At 42.1% G+C, this 27,741-nt stretch overlaps 2 protein-coding genes across 7 annotated transcripts in view; one reads left to right on the forward strand and one right to left on the reverse strand.

Moving 5' to 3' along the window:
• Positions 1–13,428, reverse strand: part of msn (serine/threonine-protein kinase msn) — a 104,355-nt gene extending 90,927 nt beyond the window's left edge. For 2 of the 6 annotated variants that reach the window (XM_065438582.2, XM_065438577.2), the window contains exons 1-8: positions 13,063–13,427; positions 7,451–7,516; positions 7,278–7,334; positions 6,331–6,375; positions 5,322–5,402; positions 5,193–5,241; positions 1,869–1,930; positions 1,661–1,751 (exon numbers count right to left, since the gene is read on the reverse strand). In XM_065438582.2, the coding sequence (XP_065294654.1) occupies positions 1,661–1,751; positions 1,869–1,930; positions 5,193–5,241; positions 5,322–5,402; positions 6,331–6,375; positions 7,278–7,334; positions 7,451–7,516; positions 13,063–13,125 (514 nt within the window). In that variant the 5' untranslated portion in view covers positions 13,126–13,427. Of the gene's footprint in view, positions 1–1,660; positions 1,752–1,868; positions 1,931–5,192; positions 5,242–5,321; positions 5,403–6,330; positions 6,376–7,277; positions 7,335–7,450; positions 7,517–13,062 lie in introns of all 6 variants that reach the window. The other 4 variants (XM_065438580.2, XM_065438578.2, XM_065438579.2 and 1 more) reach the window with 3 other exon arrangements.
• A 729-nt stretch (positions 13,429–14,157) lies between these two features.
• On the forward strand, positions 14,158–26,726 carry LOC135906950 (zinc finger protein 628-like). Its single transcript, XM_065438576.1, has 6 exons — positions 14,158–14,314; positions 16,664–16,816; positions 17,234–17,716; positions 18,613–18,924; positions 22,515–22,743; positions 25,070–26,726. The coding sequence occupies exons 2-6, from the start codon at positions 16,790–16,792 to the stop codon at positions 25,840–25,842; spliced, it is 1,824 nt and encodes a 607-aa protein (XP_065294648.1). The 5' UTR covers positions 14,158–14,314; positions 16,664–16,789; the 3' UTR covers positions 25,843–26,726.
• The last annotated feature ends 1,015 nt before the right edge of the window (positions 26,727–27,741 follow it).

The raw sequence follows: 27,741 nt of genomic DNA on the forward strand, positions 1-27,741 counted from the left end.
TTGTGTCAAATATGCTGTATCAAGCCACACCCATTACCACTTATGATGCACGGTGCTTGTTACAACTAAATAGCCACTTCGGCTTTCCTTGTATCTAAGAAACGCAAGTGCTTTAAGGTGCTTTAAAATAATAATTTTTTAAATGTTTGTACTAGAGATTTGAAAATTCATTGACTTATATACTTTCAAGCAGATTTCAAATAAGTCATTTGTTTTTGTGCAGCTGCTATAGTTCTTTAGTTATGTCTTGCACAATAGAAAAATTGTGATTTTATGGGTACTTTATTGAGCAATAAGTTTTCACAAAAAAGCTTTGTGCTTTAGCTTATTTAGCTCTTTGTAGACGGCAAAGTGATGATATCTTTCCAAACAGCGTGTACAATTACTGGAACTATGAAAAAAAAAAAAGTTAGGACACTTAAAAAAAATTTTTCACAATCTCGTGAAAGTAACTTTGTACACTTATAACTGTCTTATACTAACGAAATTTGACATACATGCTCTTGAAGATAGGTACAGTTCTGATATCTACTTGAAACTGCAATATCTCTCAGCAGTAATTACTAAAGTACAAAGTTATGTTTCATGGAATTGAGAAAAAAAATTGAAATGTTCCAATTTTTTCCCCTATTTCCAGTAATTGCACATGCTGTTTGGCTAGATATTGGCACTTTACAATCTACGAAGAGCTAAACAAGCTGCAGCGCGATGCTTTTTGCGAAAATTTAGTACAAAAAAAGGTGCCCAGAAAGACTACTATATTTTGCCCTTGTGCATCCCATCCCATTAAAAGCTATAACAGCTACACAAACATTAATTACATATTTGAAATATGCATAGAAAACTATAATTTGCTGAATTTTGAAACCTCTAGTACAAGTAATAAAAAAAAAAGTTGTTTCAAGGAGCATCTCCCCTTAATTGCTCAACAATTTGACATGCGAGTTTGCTTGTGAAATGCCCTTCCCAATAGCATTGCAGAATAAATGGACAGACAAAATTCCAGAAGCATACAGGCATTTTACCTTAGCCCCTCTCACCTCATGAGATAACCAGTGATACGAGTGCTTGGAATTGCTTTTTGCCTTCAGGGAAAACTTTTCTGCCTTGTTTATGAAGTGTAAAAATAATTCAAATGTTACTCATATTTGAATGTCACATAGTACTCCACTTTGTTCTTCACTTGCCAGAATGTGCATGTGTGTGTGCTTTATTCTTTTTTTCAATTTATGTTGATTTTAATAATACAATGACTCCCACAGTCCACACCCTGTAGTACTTGGTCTGTCAAGTACTTTCAAATAACATGGGACTAAAATAAAATGAAAGTTGTCATTTCCCATTCAATGGGATAAATACCTATGATGAACTGTGAAAAATTTTTTTCAGTACAGTTGAATACGAGTCAGATTCACAGAACTTTCTTCATATATGTGCAGTTTATGACTTGCCAGCAATTTACCCACAATCACATCAAATCCTGTTATATTGGCTGGCAAATCAAATATAGGTTTCATTAACTTAGCCTCTGCTCCTTTGAGAACCAATAGCAATTAGTTTAATGCATTAAGCTTGTTGTCTTACTGAAGAGACATCGTAAATCAAACTGGGTTTAGTTTCAGCTGAGGAAACTTGGACATTGCTGCAATATGTTACTCACCAAGCTTTACTTCAGCATTGTCGGTGAGCAAGACATTCTGCCCCTTGATGTCCCTGTGTATAATCTTGTTGGCATGCAAATGGCTCAGACCCTAAATATGAAATAGGACAGGACAAAGGGGGTGGGGGAGCGAGCAAGAGTGAGTAAGTTGTCAATGCGAAAATAACAAAGAAAATAACTAAAATAACAGCAGCAAACTATCTCCTACCCTGAGGATCTCTCTGCATATGTAAGCAATCCACTCTTCCTTCAGTGACTGGCCCTTGGTTGCTGTAAATACCACATCGAGTGCAGTCATGGCTGGTACTCTTAGCAGTTTAAAGAGACACTAAAGCAAAGCACTAATACCCCTGACACACGGGCACTCCAAAGTCCTTTAAGTAAGGGGACATCTACCAGAAAAGGCATTCAAGCGCAGTGACACACAATAAAGGAGATTGCATATCTACTTTTCGAAGGTAAAGGAGTTACTCTCACACACAGCGTGCACAGCTCATCAACAGAAGTAAACCTGCCACACAACTAAGGTGCCCCGTAAGTATTTTCCTACCTTGTGAATATGTTTAATTTTTAGCAGTAATGCAATTAGTCCAACAGTGAAGATTTACTCAATCTATACTCTCGAACGCTCACATAATGTCGCTAGTGCCGCCATGTTGAATTCCAGCAGTGTCGTTTCCTGCGTCATCTTTGGTGTGTTAGCATTGGTGTGTTAGCATCTAAAAACGGTAGGCCCATCTTCCACGGTTGGCGGCTCGAGGGGACACTGCCGAAGCAGTCAACATGAAGCATGATCATGATGAGTGGATGTTTGATGTTTTCCACTTTTGCCTTGGCTGTGTTTATCTCATCTTCAAGAGATCCGAGATCGACAAGCGTCAAAGAGACCTCAACTCTTGCTTCATCACTAGTGTTTCGCTGAGCCATGATGCAAATGCGCAGTTCTGTCAAGCGATCACAATTGTACGAATAACACATTGAATAAATGGGTTAAACACACGAAGGAAGGGACAACAAAGACGTGAAAAGGGACGACAGAAACACGGCCATAATAAACAGCATGCACAGCTATTCTAGCACAATGTAGCATAGCAAAACACTGACTGTATATAGTTGCTGGACCAATTTAAATTACTGCTAAGAGTACAAAAACGTGAATAAAATAAGCTAATATGCGCATTATTAGCCATCAACAAGGGGAAAAAAAAATGTTTTTGGGTTCTACAGTAGCTAAATGTAATCCAAGTATGCAGCTTTTTAAAAATGTTTTCTCTCTTGCTGCTTTAACAGCCAAAGCTATTTTTCTTGCGGCGTTCATGTGAGGAACCACCTAAGGAAGTAGTGCGGTATCGTGTGTCATCGGTGCAACTCCTTTCTGCAAAAGGTCCTTCAGAGTAACAAAAGGGGATTTACTGTAAAGAACTTTAGTTCTACCCATGTGTCAGGGGTATAAATTAGTTTGCGTAGATAAAGCGTTCTTTGAAAACTGTTGTTAATTTCAGTATAATAGGTCAATTATTAGAAGAGAAAATGAAAGGCAAAGTTTCAGTTTCCTGACAAATTCCCAACACAGGTGCGTCACTATGAAGTTGTGAATTTCAAAGTACTTTTTTTTGTATTTAGGCCGCGTTGGCTCAGCAAAAGTTCCCGAAGCTCCCCATGTTCATTATTCGGCTCCTTTAGAACACTATGAAGTCTATCTTTATTGTTAAAGAATTAACTAGGCCCAAGAAAGCACTGTCAAAATCCATGACGTCCTAGTGAGCTGGATTGGGAACTTCAAGGAGGCGGCGCCACCCATCTTGTTATAGCACCATTCTGGCTGACCAAGTCTTATTGCGGTAAGAGTGGTGTTATTTATATTGCAAAAAGGGTAATTTACTGATACAGCAGAAATCATTTTCTATTTAGTGTCCCCTTTAACCCATGCATACATGAATGCGCTTCAGCTCTGGCCTCTTCCTCAACTGCATAATTTAACGACTGTACCTGCACTTAGCTGTTCACTGTTCTCCATGCACTCTTTCGTATGCAAGATGAACTGAGCTTGTCTAGCTTTCACTTGGTGAAATTGCCAACAAAAAATTTACGATACACTGTCAGTACTGTGCTGAAGACGGCTCAAGTTCACTGATTGCTCTGTATTTCTCTTCACAACATCAAATGGTGTAAGAGCCTGTTCAAGGGATGGTCCTTGAATGTAGTTAGTACTTCTATTTGTTCTTGTGCTATTATATTCAACTTCAAAATGGCAGCACAGCACAGCTTTGTGCACATTACTACTGCATTTCCATGCATTCACACAAGAAAATGCTTCTAAATTGCTTCTTTCATAAAAGCCACCACGAGTGTACAAAACGTACTTATGTACATAGTTCTTCGTTGAAAAAAAAGGAGAAGGGCGAGAGGCAGAAATGAAAATTAGAGGAACTGCCTGTTACAGGCTGATACAAATAATGTGTATGCATACCAACACACGCATAAATTCATGCAATTTGTAAGCACACGGAAGCGTGCGCGCGCACACACACACACACACACACACACACACACACACACACACACACACACACACACACACACACACACACACACACACACACACACACACACACACACACACACACACACACATTTTAAAAAGTTTTTGTGATTTCTGATCTGTCCTTAAAAGGGTTACTGCTTTTCAGTTATTCCTGTGGTAAACAGATGCTTGATAGGCGCTCTTTCACTCCAGTGTCAAACAGGAGCTGAACGCACTGATCAGAAAATTAGATAGTGCAGAGGTACATTACTGAAGAGCAGTTACTACTTCAGTCTTGAAACTGTACCCTCTTCCACTTGCCTGAGTTGATGACTATATGTATCCCTCCAGGGAGTGTACGGCATAAGACACTTTGACAAACATATGACAGTGTTCCGCACTGTGCTACTGGTAGGCATGACGCACAAATAATCAGCCTTTAAAGTGGCAATAACACGTTTAGTAGTTGCACTGTGATTACAACTTGCCATGTTGCTACTGCACACTGCACAGTACAGTGGCTGAAAGGCATAGCACCGTACCAGTCTACCTCCTTCCAAATCTGGATCTCTTACTAAAATGCTAAGCACTCAAAACAAACCATACCTTAACCAAATCTGTACTGGTCTGCTTTAATTAATATGGACATAACCATCTTGCACAATTTCAACAAAATGAACTGGATGTCCCAAAATGCAAATTTATTCCTAGGCAGCATTAATTATTCAAGCAAAATGGCACCTTTATAAAACACCTCGATCTAAGTAAACATTGTTTTAAGCGTTTTAACAGGCCTTGCAGCACCAATCCTCTAGCTAGCCGATACCACAGGAATTGAAATTTACTACAAAAGGACTAGTGGAGAAAAGAGCACTGGAATGCCTTCTTTTGTTACGAAACCAGGGAAGCAGGAAAAGTAAAGTTGGCAAGGTAAACAACTGCTCATAATTACTGCAGTGGGACAGAAAATTAGTCATGAAAAATGTTAAAAAAGTCACATGCACTTACACTTGACAAGATCTGTGACTGAACCAGCACCGCAGTACTCCATGACCAACTGAAAATGACAAAAGCAGCCATAGGGCTTAAACGACAATCCCCATCTCTCCTAATAGCAAACAGGAACAAAATACTCACCCAGAGCTTATCATCTTTGCCTGGTGGACTCTTCTGTATGAATGCCCCATAGTAGGTGGCAATATTACGGTGATGGGAATACTGCATGGGGAACAAAAAGCCAATATTAGCTTCACAAAACATCACCAGGGTATTTAACAAAACAAAACAATATTCTGGGATTTTGCATGCAAAACCCACGATGCAATTATGAGGCACGCTGTAGTAGAGGACTCTAGATTAATTTTTACCACCTGTGCTTCTTTAACATGCCCCTAAATCTAAGCACATATGCATTTTTTGCATATTGCCCCCATTAAAATGTGGCTGCTCAGGCCGGGATCAAAAGTGTCAGCCTGAGCTCAGCAGCTCAATGCCATTGCCAATGCGCTACTGCGGTGGGCCCCAACACATCTTGTCTACTGTAAAGGACATTCCCAGAGACTTTCAATCACAACTGCCCACACCAACAGTACCAGATATGTGCCCGCGTCTTCTCAATCACTCGCCAATCTATCCGATCTTGTCAAATACATTTCCTTACATTAATATATTACTGTTACTTAATTAATTACTATTAATAGATACATTAATAGATTGCTGGTTTTCTCTTCTATGCATCACAAGGCCTGCTAAATCCCACTTCTCCCTCCCAATCCCAATTAGTATAGCATCAGTCACACTTTACATTCAATACATTCTGCTGTCTTTCCACCACTTAACATAATGCTTGGCAGTTGTCTCCCATTACTTACAGTACGACAACACAAATTTCGAGTGCATGTCACAAGAACATGGTAGTGACAAAACTTTATTTAGGCAAAACTGTGTGGCGTTACCTTCCAGTGAGAGGAAAAGGGGTCATCACTCAACCCATTCCATATTAAATAACAGCACACGAACACTTGCGGATGCCTACGCCTACGTGCTGTCTCGTGTTTCCCTTCTTCGTGTGTTGTTTTATTCGGCGCCGTTTTTGTAATCAATTAAACTTGCGGATGGTAGTGTAACAGTTTGACCATACACTTACCTTCTTTAGGACATTAATCTCTAGCTTAATTTCTTCCTCTTCATCCTGCAATACAACGCAACAAGGCATAAGTGCTTTGGTCTTGTGAAAGCAAAAGGGAAAGTAGAGAAAAAAGGAATTGTAACCACCTAGCCCAAACCAGTACCCTTTTAAGGAATATAGGCTCTGCCTGACAAGTTCAGCACTCTCAGTAATTTCAAGCATTCTGTAGCTTAGGTTATTACATGCGGTTCAAGAACTCAAGAACAAGTTATCTGGTTCATGTGGTTCATGAACACAGATACATTGTGGCATGAAAATATTACATTGTAACATTTGTTTTCTTCTGATATTTTATCTATGCAAAAAGGGGGACTTCCAAAATACCTCATCCGATCCTTGCCACAAAGCATAATGCCACAAAAGATGGCCATCTGCTAGCTTCTACACAAACTGATAAGCTGTTATGTCAGCAGTATTATACACTAAAATTTGCATGCAAAATTTCGAATAGCTGTTACTGTAATAATGAAGGGAACATGAACCAAGTTTCTCCTTCCTCATATCAATAATTTGGCGACTATGCATGGCATGATCGATTCTCCTTCCCTTCCCCCATCCAGATAAAGTTTACATGTCAGCAAACAAGCCTCACAAGGAAAGAAGCCTTCCATAAAAATGGCTGGCGTTTTAACAGAAGTATAGTGGTGCTCTCTTTCTTACAATCTGTTCCTGGAAGTAGTGCATACGTCTCAACTATTTACACATACTTCTATGTGAAACAAAGCAAATACTGACACAGGTTAAAAACAGGCAATAATGCTTTGAAATTACACGTCATCACAGTAAAATTATAAGCGCACTAGTATTGCTCTTTGTTGGCTAAGCACGAAGTCCTCCCTATGAACAACCTTTGCACAGCTCATACTGCCTGTCTGCACTACTTTTTCTTGCATAAAAATCCTCACCTCAGTAACATCCATAATCTTAATGGCCGCAAGCTGACCAGTCTTGGTGTGCCGACCCTGCAACGAAGGCAGGAAAAAATTGTGTAACAACTACCGTCGTGCTAAATTTTTTTCTGTGCTAAACCATGGAAAATGAATGTTTAAACTATTGAACATGTGGGCAATGCACCAACCTTGTATACTTGTCCATAGGTACCATTTCCGACTACTTCAATTAGTTCAAATATACCAGCAGGATCCTGCAATAAGAGCAAAGTGGAAGAGTTAGAAACACTCAACTAAACCTGATGACAGCAAAGGCCATGCAGCTTTTGACATGGCCAAGAACACCATCATAAGTTCGAGAGTGCCTTATTAGTACAGCAAGCTCGGTCTTGAACTGGTCACAGTAAACTAAAATGTATGTCTACACTTCCATGTCTGCAAATGCATGCTACATTGGTCTGCTGCAAGCTTAAAGGGCCCCACAATACCTTTTATGAAAGGAGTGGTTTGCGCATGGCATTATAGGGCATTTACTCACAAATCTATCCCAACAAGACGTTTGGGATTAGCCTTACATGACCAGAATTATAGACACTCAAATGTTGCTGCTGCCATGCCTTTACACCCTGCCCATTTACAGCCACTGCAGTCATGTAACAGAATGCCCAATATCCTCTGCCTATCACTTTGCTGAGCCTTTGTATTGGCACGACCTCGAGATTAAATGGTATGACCCCCATTGCACTGCCTACCTTTGATTATAATTGTGGCACAGTGGCATCATTTTCTGCCATCAGATGACACCACTGCACCATCTGTCATCAGGAGACCACTCAGCTTGTTTTAATGAAATGTGAAGGGATTACCCAGTGAGAACAGTAAGTAACATACGCCTTCCATAAGTGCTTGGATTTAAAGTGGGCGGAAGCAGCAACCGGTCAGAGGTCGAGATAAGCAAGAGACGTTTAGAGCATTGGTGGAAATAAAATAGGGAAGAGAAAGAACGATTATTGAAATGTATACAAAAATGTTAGAATCAGAAGCATGTATAGCATACCTCAATTCAAGCAGGCTGGGTGACTATTTGACACTGCCTGTTTTAAAGGATATGCCAATAGAGCATCATAGATACATCTGCTTTTACCATGGGCATCACTTACTTGCAATGTTTAAAGAAATAAAATTAGCAGCAGTTACGTCAGCTCTTGTGTAAAACTACTAAAAAAGAAGGAGGGGGAGATGTCTCAAAGGTTGAAGGAAAAGTCAAGCAGTCTTGAGTTAAATCGTATGTTACCAGCCTAATGTACAGAAACAATAATTGGCTCGGATGTTCAGATAATGATGACCTGTGACTAATCAAGTTTGTTTACCACAGAATGTAGAACTGAAGTTTTCGCCGATTCAAACAGATGTTTGTTAGCATAAGCTAAGAATAATTGCAGCATACATTTATTTTATACAAAAACTCTGTATGGCTTCCAAGCTAACAAAAAAAAAAAATTCCTTTCGTGCTATTCTTCAGTTGAAGCATTTTAAAAAGATCACACTGGAGAAGAACACCTGAGGAGCAACCCATCATTTTATTACACCTACTTGAGTTTACATGCCATTGTGATCAAAAGTGACTGCAAAACTAGGAAGTGCTTTTTCATTTCAGCGATTATATGTAGGTCATGCACCGCCAAAGAACTATTCAAGGGTAATCAATTTCAAACGTCATTATGGCATTACTAGCACATCTGCCTCCCAACATGGCCTTTGAAAACCACACTAACGGTGCTGCCATATCTAATATGGCCGCAAACTAGTGTTCATTGACAAATGAGCTAGCGTGGTTGGGACACAAGTGCAGGCAGTGTATGGATGAAAAGTTCTAGAGAAGGTGGCGAACCTGAACCGAGAAACATCATGTTCTTGTGTTTGTTTCCTTTTTGGTTTCGTTCCAGAATGAAGCAAATCGTAATGTTCCCGTTAAGTTCCAATTCTACGCCCTTGTTTTCCATGTAGGTTAACTGGTCACACAGCATCCTCAGCAAGTCGCGAACAAAAGGCATTCTCATCAGGTAAATTTTGTACATTTGTGTTCCCAATTTTACTGGTAACACAAAATGTCCCCCCCCCCCCCCACCCAAGTATACTGTGACCAAAAGCACAAAAGAGGGACAAGTTGCTGGGATGATGCCTCTCTTATTTATGGAGGCACCATGCAGAACCTGAACGGATAATTATCTATTGGGTTGACAATTCAAAAGATATACCTAGGCTTAGATTTTTTGTGCAGAGTTGCTCCATCAACCATCCAACTTATCTTGCATTGGTTGTTCTAAAAAAAAAGTTGGTGTACCCGTTTCTCGCACCAATATTTACTTGGATTCCATTTACAAGAACCTCTGAAGACTAAACTCCATCGCTGCCATATTCAAGAACTTCAAAACGGCTGCTCAATCAGATGTCTCCTGTTCTTGCCCCTCCTCTCCGTAAAGCCTTTTAGTGAGCCCAAGCATGAAAATACTTGGGCGCACTCGGGTAATGATGCCCTCATGGATTGCACAGACACAAAGGGGAGGCACCCCAGTGGTTCCACAACAAATGTGTTGCGGCGACACCTCACCTGTCAGCAGCCAAGATCACGTGCTGTGCATCTGCGGCCAATGTATGACCGCAAAAACACATGCACTGTATGGAGGAGGATGACTTTATAGAGAAAGTTGAGAGCGATTATCCCAAATGATTGCACATACAAACAACCTCCTTGCCATAACCCCTAACGCCACGAGCAGGAATAGCAAGGTGCAAGCTTTCACCAAGAAGCCAAGTCTAAATTTGGGCCATACTGCAAAGCTATTGTTTGCTATGTAAATTACAGCTCGCCTTCCCCATATTACTTCTACCAGTTGGTGCTGCCACTCTTGATTAGCTGCTCCTGTTGCCACCACTACAGAACAACGCATTCTCTTTCTATACAGCCTGCTTGTAATGACACAATTTCTAGAAGGCTTTACTATGATAGCGGCTCAAGCTAGAAGAACCCATGCTCAAAATACAAATCGCTCAAGCACTGCTTATCCAAATGCCCACATCAGGATAATGCCCACATCAGGATAACACCCAAGAATAGCAAGCAGTAATGAAAACAATTGTTTAAGTTTATTTCATGCATCTTGAGCCCCTTATGATCAGACTTGTACTGTGAAATGGGCTAATATGCTGTGTTATAAAAGTGGACTGGGCGGCAACTATCTGTGACGTTATTGGCACTTTTATTAGGCAGTAACATAGCATGCAGCATGTCACTTTTTGTTGCTTAAGATGATGAAAGCTTACATCAGGGAAATCTCTGATCATCTCATTGTGGAGAGGACAAACTATTCCCTTTTGGTTCTTGCAAGTGATATAATTTTTCAACACTAAGGCATACAGTCAACTCACTGTTTTATAACTTCAGCAAGATGAAAGATATTATTGCTGAATTTGAAACAAAATAATTAGCACCTGGAGAAGCAAGAGGGAGGGGCCACATACACACCATCAACTATGCAATAAATCACATTGTGGCCAGTTCCTACAGTAAGTGGCCTAAGTGTTTTCACATTAAACATGTATGCATTGCAAAGAGATGAGTGAAGCTGAAATGGCCACTTCCACATGGTGCAGCCTTGACTAGCGGAAACCCTTTATTGACCCGCTGTTGTTGCTTAGTGGCTATGATGTTGGCCTGCTGAGCACGAGGTCATGGGATCGAATCCCGCCACGGCGGCCGCATTTCGATGGGGGCAAAATGCGAAAACACCCGTGTACTTAGATTTAGATGCACGTTAAAGAACCCCAGGTGGTCGAAATTTTCGGAGTCCTCCACTACGGCGTGCCTCATAATCAGAAAGTGGTTTTGGCACGTAAAACCCCATAATAAAAAAACTTTATTATATGATGTTACTGCAACCACAAATTATTTTAATCTGCTTTGTCAATGTTACATAATAATTCCATGCGAGATAACACATCACAATGTTCAATGTCAACTTCTGTTACCCGCTTATATTTTCTGTGCCACACTGCCCTTAGGAGATTTTCTTCTTTTGTGACGAGATCAGAGTACCTACTACGACGACTTTCGGTTTTCACTTAAGCAGGATCTTATCTAAACGCCTGTTCACGGGACGCTGCAACGAGAACGCAATGCGATTTGTATTCAGTTTCTGGCATCCTTCCAAACGGCCTGCAACAGAATGTTGACTCATTCGGGATCATATATCGCCTCACTTGGCTAGATTCTAGGCAACAAGCCACCATGGTTACACAGTAGCAAGTGATACATTTGCGCATGATGGCATACTACGAAACAGCGACGAGATTGCTTGGAGAATCTAAGCATGTGCTGTTGTCATTCTCGCAGATTGTGTGTGTGTGTGTGTGTGTGTGTGTGTGTGTGTGTGTGTGTGTGTGTGTGTGTATATATATATATGCACGCAGGCAAGAAATAAACGAATATGAACACTGCCTATCGACGCCATGCAGTTAGACCAAACAAATACATTTCGTTTCTGATACTCCTTACTTCACCCTTCCCAGAATACCGAAAACCATGCCACCGAAAGCTCCCAATGCCATTTACAGAGGCGGCATGCGAGTACGCCTGGACGCACAGGAACTGAAGCAATCTACCAGCAGCCAAACAGTCGCAATATGCAGCACACGTTGTACAAATAAAATACATTTTTAAAATACATGGAAACCTGATCTGAGAGCAATGAACCCGCCGTTATTCGGACATTTCTTGTCAGACCTAGCGCCTTCGCTAAAGTGAACGAAAATAATTGTTCGTTCTAGTTACACTATCTTGTCGCATCGATTTCAAAACTGCGCACTGAGGTAGCATTATCGGATACGTTAACAGCGCTACGACACGCCCAGAGACTAACTGCGCCCAAATGTAGCCCAAATCAAAGTAAAAGCAAGACAAGCAACTCATTGACGGAGATACTTGGTCCGCGCACAAGAATGCAGAGAAGGCGTGCTCTTCCTCAGAGAATCAGCATCCGATAAGTCGATAAGTCATGCCGTGCGGACAGGGCATCGGCCCAGTAGCTGTTGTGACGGAAGCAGCAAGAGTGGCGACAGGGCGAGCACAAAGTTTGACAAGGCGGTACCCGTGCTAGCATAATACGAAAACAGGGCAAATAGTTGTCCACTGCGGAACAGATATACATCGTTTTGCAGATGCTGTACGCGATTACGCATAGAAAAAGAATGAAACCTAGAAAGCCTAGAAAGAGCGGCAGAAACGCAACCATGCCGGAAGTGAAGGTAGAAAGCATGAAATGTTGCTCTCGCCTCCGGTTGGGCGTGAGCGGCGCTTTCTCAAATGCAAGAACTCTAGCCCAAGCAGATACTGTGCTAAAGGTCACAACTCATTCACGAGCGTGCATTTCCTTCTCAACGATAACACGCTAGAACACAGTACTCAGAGCTACCATGCGAGCTCTCCTATATAATCGAACGAAGTCACATTAGCGAAATGTCCAAACAGTTAGGCCTAGCACACAAGGAGGCATTCCGGCTGACCAGCTGACTTTCACAGTGTACGTTTAAGTGTAGACAGAGCGATTAAACTTGTTTAGACCATCTAATCCACGTGAGCGCGTTTCGAGAGAGCTGGTAACAAGCCAGGAAATTCAACATTTGCTGTACGGAAATTGGCGAAAGTAGAGGGCCCACTTGACATTTGCGGATCTCCGATACGCTCAATCACGAGCAAATTAGCTGAAGGACCAACTAAGACCGATCGGATGGACTCGCATACCTTTAGACTGTTGAGGTCGATGTCATCCAGACTGCAGTTTACACTCGGCTGGGTGTGCGCCATGGCGTTGACCGCAGCGAGAAAGCCGATAGGAACAAAAGATCTCAAGCGCCCCTCGGAGCCTTCTCGGAGGCTCCCTTGCCGAATAAAACACGGAAAGGGACTCCGGGCGGCTCGAGCGTAGCAATGTAACGTCACATTAGTCCTACACAGTTACTCAGGCGAACAGTGTCAAACACGGCGTAGTTTCAAGATTCTCATTGCAGACGTTCACACACACCTCACCAACACAACCGGCCGTCAATGCTCACTCTACAACATCCACCACTAACGCAGCCTGCTGTGATGGTTTCAAGCCTTTCCCCGCCTCCGCGCTTGCCCTCATAAGTATTACGACAACCGTTTAAGGTCGCTGCATACACTACGTTTACCAAACTTATATTTCAATATTACATACCCATTGTTAAACATCTTTTAAGATTTAATTAATAAAAGCCACAATTCTTGAAGGCACGCAAACGAACAAAAAAGCCGCAGAACTCGCATGAGTCACGTTATGCTTGCAGCCAGCAACCAAGAAACAAGCAGCTAGTTTCGGTTTCTAGACGCGCGTGTGCGCGCACGTGCTTGTGCGGCACAAAGCTAAACTGGCATTTACTAAACTCTGAGCGAATGACGCTGTACGATGAGTTCAAAGTCATTACATCGATTAAGACGAGCTTTGCGAATATCAGGTGAGCGCGTTCATTCTGAGATCAGGGGGCTCGCAAAAGCCGCAGTAGCGTTCATTGCTCGTGCCGGATAGGATCCTATTTCGTCGTGCACAATGTTCATGTCCGAGCACTATAACCTGAAATTTTGTCTGCATCGCGCCGTTAAACCGCTCAACCAGCCTTGCGAAAGAATCTTCTCCCAAGCAATGTGCAGTAGGTACGGTGTCGTACGCCGCGCTCTTCGCGCACCGGTGTCTGCAAAGACTCATGTTACTGGTGCCGTCGAATTGAGACGTGTAGTCGTCGTGACAATAATTAATATACTAGCTGTCTGGTGTTTATTTGGGGAATGGTGGTGTACTCATTTATGGCTCCAGATATACTCGATGCTATCGGGGGCAAGTGGCACGAAGATGGTGTGGCCGCGCCGGTTCTGGTCGCGCGCAGCCAGTGGCACGCGCTCTGCGTGCGTCGAGCCTGCTCAGCGCCGTCGGTCGTGCCAGCTGGCCAGCAAAAAAGAAGACGGTCTCGAACCGCAGGTGAGATCTTTTTCTACTCCCTACGGGTGCTCTGCCTCGGTCTAGAAAACGAGAAAGAAAAATCCGGTGTCCACTAATTATATAGTCATTTGGGCGGCCGTCGCGACACTGTGTTCTATAGCAGAAGCCATGCGTTGATCTTCTTGCTGCTCGGAGCCTTCCGTGCTTGTCGACGTGGGCTAAACGGATGACCAACTCTGCGCTCGCGCTTATGATTTGTCTCTCCGTCGGTCAGCTAATAAAGTATGTCTAAACTGTAATTGCACAATAGGTCTAAGGTCTGTCTTTTGCCGCGGAGTTGACCGCGTTTGTCTACTTCCGACAATGAGATGCGTCATCCATTTTTCAGACACCGTTTTTCAGCCGCTCAGCTAAAATCCATCGAGTCTGCGCCGTGCAAATCGGCAAATGTAAATCATATGCTTGTGCATATATGAAGGCACTGAAATTTAGGTTACATACAAGCGTCATATTTTCTCTGTTCCAAAATCTTCGAATTTTTGCGCGGCGACATATTCGTTCGCGCATTACCTTCTATTAGCATGCATCGGCTGGCCCCAAATTCTGACAGCGCCTGCGGCATATTTTGATAAAAGGACGCGAATAATTGGAGGATTGTTGTCATAGTTGGCAAGGTTTAATATTCATTGGAAGAAAACTGGTGCAGACATATGATCGCAAAAGGCAGACTCGCCATACTCTGACGGCAACATGTGCACATTAAAATTTTGTTCGAGTGAAAAAAAAAAAATTAAGTGAGTCGGATGTTGCATATGTGCATGGAAGAAGGTTAACCTATGTAGATTTTTTTTTTTTTTGATGGCTCTAGTAAATGTTGAGAACATCTATGATTGTGGATGAAGAACAAGGCACACACTTCCACTGGAGTCATGGTGATGAAGAAATGATTAACTTCACAGTTCTCATACATGTAAGGGAGCGTGCAAATAGCCTAAATAAATCTGCCAGTGGCCTACTTGGTCCACATTCAGTGAAGATCAGTGGTACCTATCTGGCCGCTTACATCGAATTGTCAAAGTTGAGTGGCCAGCCAGCCTCTACACTTCAGCTTTTAATCACTTACTAATGTACATTGAATGTTTTCTCTCTCAAAATTTTAATGCATCTACAGTTGGCAGCCACATGAAGAACCATCTTAGTGGTGCATTGCTAGAAGATTACACTCTCAATAAGCTACGTCCTTGTGTGCCAGTTTACTATGCCTCCCTTTTCTTGGTGGACTTCAGTCCGGAATTTCGTGTTCAATAAAGCAACTCTCTCTTCCTCTGCACACGATTGTCAACTGCAAATGAAAAGCTTTCAGGTCTGTTGCAGTTGTCATCTAAAGCTTCCAGTCTTGTGCACAACGTGATATAGAGAAGTCTGTTGTTAGGCATCACAGCGCAAGTATAGTTAGAAGTCAGCAAGACGTTTGTTGGATGTAATGATATGCTATTAACTTCAACCATATCAGCGTTACATCATCGATTTTTCTTTAATACCTTCCACACTTAGTTTCCCTACAAGCTCTATTCAGACATTCCATATGTATGTCCACTCGAGTGTTGACAGCTTTGATGATTTGAAGCATGTAATTAATTACTAAAAGGTACAAATATTATGTACCATATTAAAGCTCGATTGCTAGTTCACTCTACAAATATGATGTAGGCAGGAAGAGATGGGCATTTTTTGTGCATGGTGTTTCATGATTGCTATATAGAAATCGTTTCATGTCTAATCTTTCCCTCACACTTTTTAAGCTTGCTCAGGTGAAAATGATCAAGCTAGTAGTCACTCTGCATTATTTGTCCATTCCCTCTGGCTACAGTCTATAGCTGCTGCAAAGAATAAAGCTGCTACCATGAGAATTTGCCACTATGGATAATCTATCACAGAGTCAGCCATTTCTTGTCTCGAGAGATATTTCATTAAATTAAAAACAACTTGGCACACCTGATTAACAAGAGCATACCTCTGTAGCTTGAGCTAACAAAGTAAACCAGAGCACAGTTGCTCCTTTTAAGTAGCTCTGAGCTAACATCTTCCTCTTCTTCTGCTTTACTCTTTATGGTGTCAAAACGGCCCTTCGCTATAATATATTTTATTCAGCGAAATGGCAATGAAGCTGGTCCACACAAACCTTATGAGGAGCTGCATGTGCAGGTTGACTCTTTGTATTTACTCATTATCAGTTCAGCACCTTGAACTCTGTAGATTTTATCTCTTTGTGCTGTCATCATAATTAATAATGTTCATTTGTGCAAGTACAAAATGCACATAATTTATTTATTAGCTAGGTTCTATGTGAAGCTATAACAGCAGTAATTAATTTTTTTTCACTGGCAGACCCCTGATTTCTGGCCGACCCACCCTCTGACAAGCTGAGTCTTGTCCTCCTGTGTCCACAATTCCAGCCTCAAGGCCAGAAGCGGGACTTGGTCTGCCGGGGAATCTTCACCATTCAAAGAAATCATGACAATGAATGGTGACAGCATGCAGGTACAGCCTTACTGACGTTTGCACACAACAAATGTGACGTTAAATTGGCTCACGTAAAATGTGGAAAGTGTTCACATGTTTACTCTGTTTCCTTTTCCTTTGAAATCTTAAAATTACAAATGAAGAGTGTCAGCTAGTGCTATGCATGACACAGGTCACACTGAAGACATTAACTTTTTATGTTGTTTGGTTGGTTAAACATCTATTTTTACAGGATGTTATTGCATTTAATGAACATATTGGAGCCAAATGAATGAACACAGTGACTCTTTATCATAGTACTTGACCCCACTTTCTTACATGACATTAAACTGAATTATATACAGAAATATCTACTTCCCACTTCTGCTGTGGCACTTTCCTCAAATTTTCAGTGGTCGACCGTCCTCTGAGACTCTGCATATGCTTACTGTGCAGGACCTTGTGAGCACACCACCAATGCACCTGATGGACTTCTGCTCGATGCCTGTGCAATACGAGTGCGTAGTAGCACCCATGCCCACACACTATGGGCCTTCGTCGGGTGCTGCTGCCTCTCAAATGGCCACACCACCACAACCTCCGTTTCCACCAGTGAATTCGGTGGTAGGGCCAGCACACAACACACGCTCCAAGCGGGCCTCTATGGAGTCATGCATGCGACCCCAGTGCTATGTCTGTGGCAAGAAGTTTGAGAACCCCATGCATCTGCACACCCACATGGAGCTTCATGCACCATTTACGGGGGAGGGTCAGCCAATGGTGTCTGGAGACAACAGCAAGATGCCCCCACTGTCACTGCTGCCCAACCCACCACCACCTCCGCCACCACCACCGCCGTCTCGTCGCAGCTCTTCAGGCAGGGGCTCCCATCAGGGAACACTGCACTCCTGCTACATATGCACCAAAAAGTTTAAGCAGGTGCATGCCTACAACTATGGTCAAGTTAGCTACTACATAGTGGCACATATGTGCTGCAGTCATGGTCTAAATAGCTTACAATCTTCGTTGTTGTGCCCAAGCTGTACCGCATGTTCCCTTCACAGGACAGTAAAAGTACTACATGATGGCACTTGTCATGTTCACTTTAACTGGCTACTCATATCCTGCCCAAGACAGTGTAATTGCTCATGAATTCAGTGGAGATATCTGCCCTTCTTTACACTGCTAGCCTACTGAGCAGTCATACTATAAGAATCTGCATATCCCCCCATGCGAGGATCTTTTTCCCATGCAAAGTTTTTTTTTCTGATTACAGAGCCGAGAGATGTTGAGGCCTTTAGGAGTGAACATGACTGTGGTACTGGTTCTACAATTTCACTATTTGTTACAGCCTTATGTACAGAAAGTGATGTTCAGGAGGAGATCAACAAGGGCATTGTTTATTAATAATTTTTTTTGCATTACAGAACTAATAATGAACTAGATGCATGTGCAGCTCTAGTAAGTTCTCCTTGGTCACATGATGTGGACATGAAAGCCCGCATCTCAAATATGAAACAAGGATGCTTTACAAAAACCCAAGAAATTTTTTCAAGTCCCCCGCAGTTCTTTCACGTCGTTTTAGCACCCGTTGCTGTCATAACTATCAGTGCGGTGATTCCATGGTTCTGAGATATAGCTTCTAAGGCTTGTTCAGGGCAGACTTGAACCATCCTCAACACGCATGATTGTCTTCTTTTCTTGAAGGAAACATGATGATATTGACGACAGATGCCACGAAAGCCGGAGAATGTGGCCTTAACATGTATCATCCTAAAATGAACAGCAACTCAAGTAGCCCCCCTGTTGAGCTTTGTGGTGGTGGTGGCACACAGGTGGGCCACCTGAACAACCATGTGCGACTTCACACGGGTGAGAAGCCATACGAGTGTCAGGTGTGCAAGAAGAAGTTCACCCAGAGTGGCCACCTGCTGAGCCACACGCGCATGCATACCAACCACAGGCCATACGAGTGCAAGTACTGCAACAAGAGCTTCACCCAGAGTGGTCACCTCAACAACCACGAGAGGCTGCACTCGGGTGAGCGGCCCTACCAGTGCACCGTCTGCTCCAAGCGATTCACCCAGAGTGGCCACCTGTCCAACCACATGCGCCTCCACTCGGGCGAACGTCCCTTTGAGTGCCAGGTACATGTGCCGGCAACTGCTTTAGCAGACCTGCTTCCCTAATAGCTTTCCTGTAAGGCAGTTTGCAGAGCTAATGGTGGTGTAGTCAGTTGTGCAGTCAGCACCTATCTGCAGTCATTCAAATGAATAACTTTGAATAATGAATATGAATAACTTTATTTAGGTCCTGAGCGTGTAGTTTTTGTGCAACCAAGTGAAAGTGCTAACATGTATGACCAACTGTGATGTGTTGCAAGTGGTGTTTATTGCACATCAGAGTTCATCATACAGCTTAGTGCTCCTTGCTGCTTGTAGAATGCAGCTTTTTGCGCACAAGACGAGAAGAGGACAAAAGAAGAGGCTGAGGCACACGAGCGCAGTGTGTCTCAGCCTCTTCTTTTGTCCTTGTCTTGTGCGCAAAAAGCTGCATGTCCTACAACATGCCCAAACAGTCACCTTAGTGAGCTGCTTGTAGGTTGCACAAAAATCGTGCACTCCGCTGCTTTCATTCAAGCAACTGCACATGGTACATGGTTTGTGCATTTTCTGAGAGATGGAAGGTGTATATTTTAATGCCAGCTATATGTGCATGCAATAGTAGCAGCCCTGCTTCCCTAATTGTAAAGCTAGCTTTCCCATAGGATAGTTTGCCAACTTAATGGCACATATATGCATTGTTTGTGCATATTCTGAAAGATATAAGATGTAGGCATGGCTCTCGTGATGAAGCCACTTGTGTCAGACAAGCACTGGCACATGCATTTTGCACATCTTTGTGTGAAAGACTTGTGCAACATCTAGCCAGGCAAATATGCGGTGAAGAGCAGTGCGGTCACAAATTTTGAGAATGGTCTGTTAAAGGTCTGCCAAGAGAAGCAATAAGTCACTTTAGACAGCATGGCTTTTTCAGAACTTTACTTGATGCAAGAAAAGTCTGTAAGACAACAGGGCCATTTTTTAAATTCCATGCCCAACCCACGTACATGTTCGCGATATGAGGGTGACGTTTACTGTTTTGCTGTATTTACATGTAGTTGACCAGTTTTTCTGAAGAAAATGTTCCCAAAAGTTGCCAGGTTGAGCCATTGTGTACTTTAACATGCAATGCAATTTTTCTGCATTGATAAGCGGTCATTCCACCTCATGGAGACAATGGAAAAATTAATGACATCATAGACAGATGGTGCTGGAATGTGAGGGTAGTGTCGCCACACATCTTCCATTATTGTGTTCTTTCTAGCTTTACCGGGACTCTGCTTATGGTAACACTGAACATTTTGGTATTCAAAAAGGCAAAAGCAAAATTTACCAACTTAGTTCAGGTGAGATTTCCCTTCAGTGCCCTTTCGATTGGCAAATCTGGCTTTCTTTTTGAAGTCCCTGTATGTCAGGAAATGATTTACTGCACATCATGCTCTGCTTATCATTTATGTCAAATTACACGTGTGGCATTTTGTTTCTGCACAAATAAATATTAATGATGTGCACCATGCTTGTACCTACTGTGCCATAAACATTTCCCATTCATTCATTCATTCCAACTCAGCGAATTGACCCTGCTGAATTCCAGGAAGAGTTGGGAAAAAAAGAAAAAAAGTCAGTCATTTTCACCAGTTTTTAGAATCTCTCTCTCTCTCTCTCTCGCACACACACACCATCACCACCACCAATAACATGTGCTAGCAAACACTACTCGTACGCGAAAAAGCAGTGCCATAACATCTGCAGCATGATTGCCACCCCACACGTATTGTGCTGTGCAACACAGATTTGCACAGCTCAGCTGGCTGAGGTACTTCAGAGGCTTGGTAAGCACCTTTAACACGAAATAGTAACTTTAGAATTGAAATTGTCATAATATGTGTGGTGGGTAGGACCCAGTAAAAATAAAAGGCTGTGCCAAGTTTGTTTTGGTATGAGTCTCTATGCCAGTGTAGGCCCATTATGCTATAGGCTGTTGCACATATTACTTTCCGTTTTGCCAAGGGAAGCAGTGCATAATTTGAGTTCTATAATAATGTGACAAAAAGCTTTCCTTAATAATATCATTATCGCAGTGCAATGCTGTGTAAATTTCATCTGCAGTAAATAAGTGCAAGTGTAGGTTATTTAAGACTGGAAATGATTGACATATTTATGTGTGGAAAGCTTAAAATGTTCTAGTATGTTCACAGATTGCAGATGCATTAGTATATTCCACCTAAGAGAAGGCTTCAAAATAAAAAAAAAAGTTTTCCACTCATGATGTTTCGATGAAGTTACCTTGAATAGCTAGCATCAAAAAGCACTGCTGAAAAGGCATCAAATTGTGGTGCCTGCACTACGCTGCAATTGTTGCAAATGAATTGTATTATGAGAAATGTAAAGCATTGCTTTTTGTGCTGCTTGCTTATTCGTAACATTATGCAATGTGCAGGTAACAGGTACACAAATGCAAGAGATCACGAAATAGATTTTGTGAAAGGCAAAACTGACATCCACCCAATTTGTAGCACGAAGCTACAAATATATTTTGGTGTTTGGCTATTTAGTGTTTACCAAGCCATAAAAAGCTGCGGCTTCTAGCACAGAATGTGATGAACATGTTTATGTTCAAGGTGCATTTTTTAAACTAAAGCAAATTTGTCTACTTTCTCAATTTCAATAACCCAGCATTTGGTGACTAGCTCACTGTATTTGCATATATTTGAAACTGCACATTTTCATGCAATTGAATTGTAATGTTGCTCAGGTCACCATGAAAGTATAAGCATGCATAAACACATTTAGAGGACCCCTCAAGCACTTTGAGTTCGAAAATTTGTGATGCAGTGGTAGCTGGGCAAGCTGCGCTCCCTTCTCAGAACACATAGCTGGCTTTCATCATACCGGCACTCTTGTTCTTCAATTGACCAGTCAATAGCTTTTACCCTGATAAGTCATCATAATATGCAAAGAAGGAACTGGAAAAGCCTGGAAAAGAGCACGAGATTGTTTTTTTTTTTTATTTGCAACTTCCCCACAGCGTGTAGCACTGCCATAGTTCACCAAAGATGATTGTCATTGCACAATATGCACATTTATTTAAAATGTATTCAAAATATTAGAGGTGGTTTTGGGGCCCTTTAAACATACTTCTGTATTTTTTTTACCTTAGTCAGATCTTCTGCCATTCTACAGGCATGCAGAGGCATCTCAAATAGTGATGCTTTAAAAAATGAAAAGAACAAGGTGACCGACTCAGACAAAAGTGAGATCAGGCTATAAGCTGATATTTTTGAACTTGCATAAGTTCCTTGCTTGCAATATTCCCGAGACAACAGTCACAGGATTAAGCACCAAGACATGGCATAGTGAATACCAATGACTACAACTAATGCTGGCAGTGGCATGCAGTGATAAAACAATCTCTGCCAGTAACCTTAGTCACTGCTTAGAAATTTGTTTTACTCAATCACACAAGTTAATGACTATGTATTCAACATTGCAATACTTATCTATCTCCATGATTTTCCCTGACTGAGTTACTGTTTGTATTCCCTTGTATTATGGCAAGACACCGCACCAAACAAAGTTTCAGCACACCCTCGACTATGTGGTGACGATGGTTTGTGCTTGGACATGCCTGACAGGTGTGCACAAAGACCTTCACTCAAAGCGGGCACCTGAACAACCACATGCGCCTTCACACGGGCGGACGTCCACACTCGTGCCCGGTGTGCCAGAAGCGCTTCACCCAGACGGGCCACCTAAGCAACCACATGCGCATGCATACAGGCGAGCGCCCCTACGACTGCCTCATCTGTGACAAGGCCTTCGCTCAGAGTGGACACCTGGCCAGCCATCTGCGCTCACACCAAGGTAATGGCCGACATATCCACCAACATGCAAACATTAAAATTTGTAAAAATCGTGTGGGACACAATGCTGAAAAGGGGAGACAGAAGATGGGACATTTTGTTTTTAATTTTGCCCTAAGCGCACACCTGGTGGGATACACACATACTTTATTAACAATAGTTTACCTTTAGATGCAGAACACAAACACCTACAAACTTGGAACAGCATAAAATGACAAGCGACACAGTTCCCTTAGAGCATGGTGATTGTTCTTTAGTAATTTTGCTGTTGATTTTTACGTGTTTCAGGAACTTGTCCGAATAAAAAAGCGGGTGCCACTCTGGTGTCCTTTTATAATTGAAAGACCTTCAATGGTATGATCGGAGACCAATGAGCGAAACTTTTTCGTGAACATAATTGACCTTTTGTAAGATTTGATGAAACATTCGTAAAATCGTACGTGCCCAAATTCATAAACTTAAAGAAAAAAGAAATAGTGGGAGTTGGCAGGTATGCAATGCGTACAAACTCCTCTTATGTACACCGTATATATGTTAGAATGTACGAGTCAGATTCTGTAACAATGCCTCTCCCAATCCGTCCTGCAGTTATGCTGAAAATGTGGCAAGTTGGTTCTCGTTCATCATTGGAAAGCACTGTCATGGTGCTGCTTTCCAGTAATAAACTGATGCATTCTCTTTGGCTTTCATAAAGTTACTATGTGTGTAGAAAATGCATGTGATAGAAAATTGGCAGTATGTCACCTAAAATGTTTTACAACGCACTGGGCAGTGCAATGAATAAAATGAGACTAGTCAGCACCACACAAGTAGTCAGGAAAAATAGAAGAAAACGCTCTGTCTTCATGGTATTTCTTTTTAGATTTAAAGCAGTTTGATTGTGAATAACACTAGGTAACTGTTGCCGATATCAGCATTCGTAATCTTAATAGACTCATAGCATGACTTATTTGGCAGCACAAGGACCAATATTTATATTGCTGTGACTGGACATGTGTGTTGCCATATTAACAAGGCAGAAGCAGCTGTAACTGGTGAAACGAGACACATACTCATAGCAATTCCTTCCTTCACATGCCCACCCCTCGTCCTTTAAGGACTCTTGAGGTGCAAATAAAAATAAAAAGTAAACGAAAATCTGTGTAGGTCTCGTGCATGTTAATATTGTTCGTGATAACTGCAGTATTACTGTCACTATGAAATGTACTTGGAGTGCAATCAAAACAAGAACAAACATCGAACAAATTTAGCCTTGACATTGATGTCCAGATAGTAAGAGTCAATTTTTATTACCAATTCACTCTAGAATACAACTTGGGGGAAGTGAATGCACCGCAGCTTTGCTGGGGTATGCTTTTTCTTTTTTTCTTTCTTGGTATGAAAATAAACTTGCTCATGGCTTCATTTGTCCTCATAGGCAGCTGCAGAGACGTCATCTCCAGAAGTTCTTTTTATGACTCGCTTGTTCTTACGCATGTTCACATTTCTGTTCAATGTCATCAAGAGACAAAAACTTTGAGGAGTGTAGATAAGTGGCAGTGAAATATCCCAACTGAACTTCTTAAGAAATTCATGCAACAATCATCATGTTCATGTCGCATGGCACAATAAATGAAGGTGCAAGTGACATCTGATCACAATAGTTTCATGAGACACGAGCCTATGCTGTTATGTATGTGTTTGGTTATTTCTTTTATGCTACCATTTCATGTTTCTGTACTAAAATCCGTTATTCCTAGGCATGGCATTCTGTGGCATTTTGTTTATTTACTGTGCATAAAAATTATATATATATAAGCAAGCATTCAAGGCATGGTGAACAACGTAAACACCTGCACAAGACCATTGCCGCTCATAAAGAAGCTCTTGGAACAGACATTATCTTAGTTGTTAAAAATAAGTTGCAAACATCCACTAATTGTTTCCCTTTTGAGCCGTCCTTGGTAGTGTTCAAACCAGTACCATGGTACGAGACTGTGTTGTGATGATACTTGGCTTAAGAGGTAGGTCCACCATTGTGATCTTTTTTTTTCATTTATTTACCTACATGTCTTCCACATGTATTCTCTTCAAGCTAGTTCTGCATGTCTTAATGAGCTAGATGCGTTTCCTGACATGACCATTCTTAAAGTAGCTTAATGATTTGATGACTTAGTTTCTAACTATGTGTACTAGCGCAATCAACTGAAGTTCTTGTAATAACGACCACTATAATCCAAGCACGCTTTACCCTGTTGATTAAGAACCACCCTAGGAAGCTGAAATGGCTCAGCTTGACACATATTTTTGTAGAAATTGCATAAGAAACACGCCTTGCTTTCCTGCAGGTCTCACCTTGGGTGCATCAAGCACGTCCTGCACAGGACGAATGGGCGGCATTCCACCACCACCGCGGCCAGCGCCACACATAATCAAGTTGACTCCAGCTGCTCAAGGAGAGGAACAACAGCAGCAGAATGAAGAGAAGCAACAGCAAGAAGAGCAACAACCAAACCAGCATCAGCAGCTGCAGCAGCACATGCTGCAAGGTTTGCCCGACACCATGCATTCAGATGAGACTCCCCAGAAAGGAGCTTGGAAACCCAGTGAACAGAGTGCAGGCATACAGATGGCCTGCAGGCCTCCTGTGGTGGTGCCACAGGAGAGCATGCCAACTTTGGAACCAGTGTTGGCATCTATGATTGAAAGGCAGCAGTGCGGGATCCAGACTAGCATGCCAGGAGATGTGGTGGTGGTGGAAACACATGCTGGCGTGCCACACGAAATGCAAGTCGAGGTTCAGAGGGACTCTCATCACCCTGGCAAGTTGGCCATGCAGCCCCAAGATGTTGCAAACATGCGGGCTCGCATGCAAGTGCATGTGCGTGCAAATGTCTCGGCTGAAATGCAGACAAGAGTGCGGGCAGAGCTGGAACCGCACCTAGACTGCCAACTCGACTTGGCACAAGACCCGAGGTACCACTTGGAGTCTGATCCACCTCTCTACCCACAATACGACTCTGAGACAGAAACTGATGACAGTGATGACAGCGACACGGAGACAGATCCGCAGACCCTCTATGACATGATGAACATGTCTAGCACCAGCTTAGAGACTTGACAGCGGCTCACCTTAGGTCACTTTATATGGTAATTTGAAAAGTTACACCATACCACGACTGCCTAGTAGCTGCTGTAGGAAGGAAGCAAAACAAGGTGGAAAAGGTGCAAGCATCTGCAAGGCAGTTCATGCAGCAGCTGAACTTTGCAGTGTCTGGATATGCAGATGCATGTAGAGCTCCCTGGACTGAAACATTGTTTTGACATTTTAAATGTTGCTCTTGTTTTTTTTTTATTATTATGCACTAATAAAGCTTTAGCTTAAATTAGTACAAAAAACTGCCTATAAACATGACATGTATTTTCACAAACCTCTGTTATTAATATTAAACAGCCACAGCAAAAAATTACCAGCCAGTGGACAGAAATTTTGGGCATAATCTGCCTTCATGCTTTTGTCAGCAAGCATTTAAGCAGCAGCATGGTATTTTTTATAATCATGGCTGCATGAGACATGTAGTAGGTTAGCCAGAATTTTTGTTGTTGTTGATAAACGAGATGGAAATGTCACACAGTGTTGCCCACTATGTGATATGACATTTGAACCAGCTCCTCAAATGTAAAAAGGATTTTTAACCATATGCAAATATGTATATATACACAGGAACATTTTGTTTTGCACATGCAGGTACCACATTATATGTAGTCGTGCAACATCCATCTCCTACCTAATATGTGCATGCCTACACTCACATTCATACATTTATTCTGTCACATGTACAACAAGTTTTTCAATTTTATGACAAATGTATCTGTACCAGTAGTTTTCACCAGCCTACAGCTTGCTGTACCATTTGTATACTGACTACGTTTTGCGACTTTCTGATCAGTTTTGTCACACCAATGTCGTCACCGTGACAGTAATAAAAATAGACCATGCAGGCACTAATGTGATTTTTCTTTCTTGCTCTTTCCTCTTTTCATTTGCAGCTAAAAGCAGCAGTATAGTGTCGTTATGCCAAGAACCCCACCAGCCTTGTCATTTGAGTACATGAGCTGCCCAACAAAGAAATCAGGTATTACGTGCTAAGCATGCTTTCTGCTTAAGGGACACGTCACCAGGTTTGGATATTGGAAACAGACAAACACAGTGCTTATATCACGTGCTGACAATCATGTCTGCAAAGTATCAAATTGCTGCATGGCGTGGAATGACATGAAATTTCAAACAAAAGCTAATGTTCTTTTCCTCTCGAGGAAGCCCCGCTGCCTGCTGGAGGATCAAGGTCACAGGCACAAATGAATCTGTTAGGCACTGCCTACATCATCAAATAATGCCATATGACTATGATAAAACATTCAATGTAGAATGCAAAACCACTACTATAAGTGCACCATACAGCAAAAAAGGAAGAGAGCAAAAACAAATTGTGCAGCTTCCACGCACTGCGGGAATCTGTGTTATGTGAAGCATTTTGCAGGCCAACTTGCTATCCAGCATCATTTCAGGTCCCACAAAGCGTCACCAGGTGGAACAATTTGTTTATGTAAGGTGAGGAGTTGTGTGTGTGACAAGCATGTGTGTGATGACTGCAGCAACACGACAACGGTGATGTTGATCGTGTGATGGCCATGGCACCCTTTTTACTCCAGCTGTTTGATGCGAGTTTCAAGATGCCAATTGGCCGGTTATATATATAGTTGCAGGTACTAAACAGGAGTAAGCAAGAAAAATGTAGGTTTTGATGTCGTCTGTGCCTATGGGTAAAACAGTAGAATTGTACATAGCTATGTCTATGTTAAAACGTTGATAGAATTTATACTCCGTTGGAGAAGCATAAAAACATATTCGACTTGGGTCAGTCATGAAGGCAGTACAATGTCGCAACTTCTACAAAGCATGATTTACATTGAGAAAAGGACCGAAGAATGTGGGCTGATCCTGAAGGTGGGGGTGAAG

The sequence above is a fragment of the Dermacentor albipictus genome, chromosome 1 (assembly GCF_038994185.2).
Source record: "Dermacentor albipictus isolate Rhodes 1998 colony chromosome 1, USDA_Dalb.pri_finalv2, whole genome shotgun sequence".
In the NCBI taxonomy this organism is placed as follows: Eukaryota; Metazoa; Arthropoda; class Arachnida; order Ixodida; family Ixodidae; genus Dermacentor; species Dermacentor albipictus.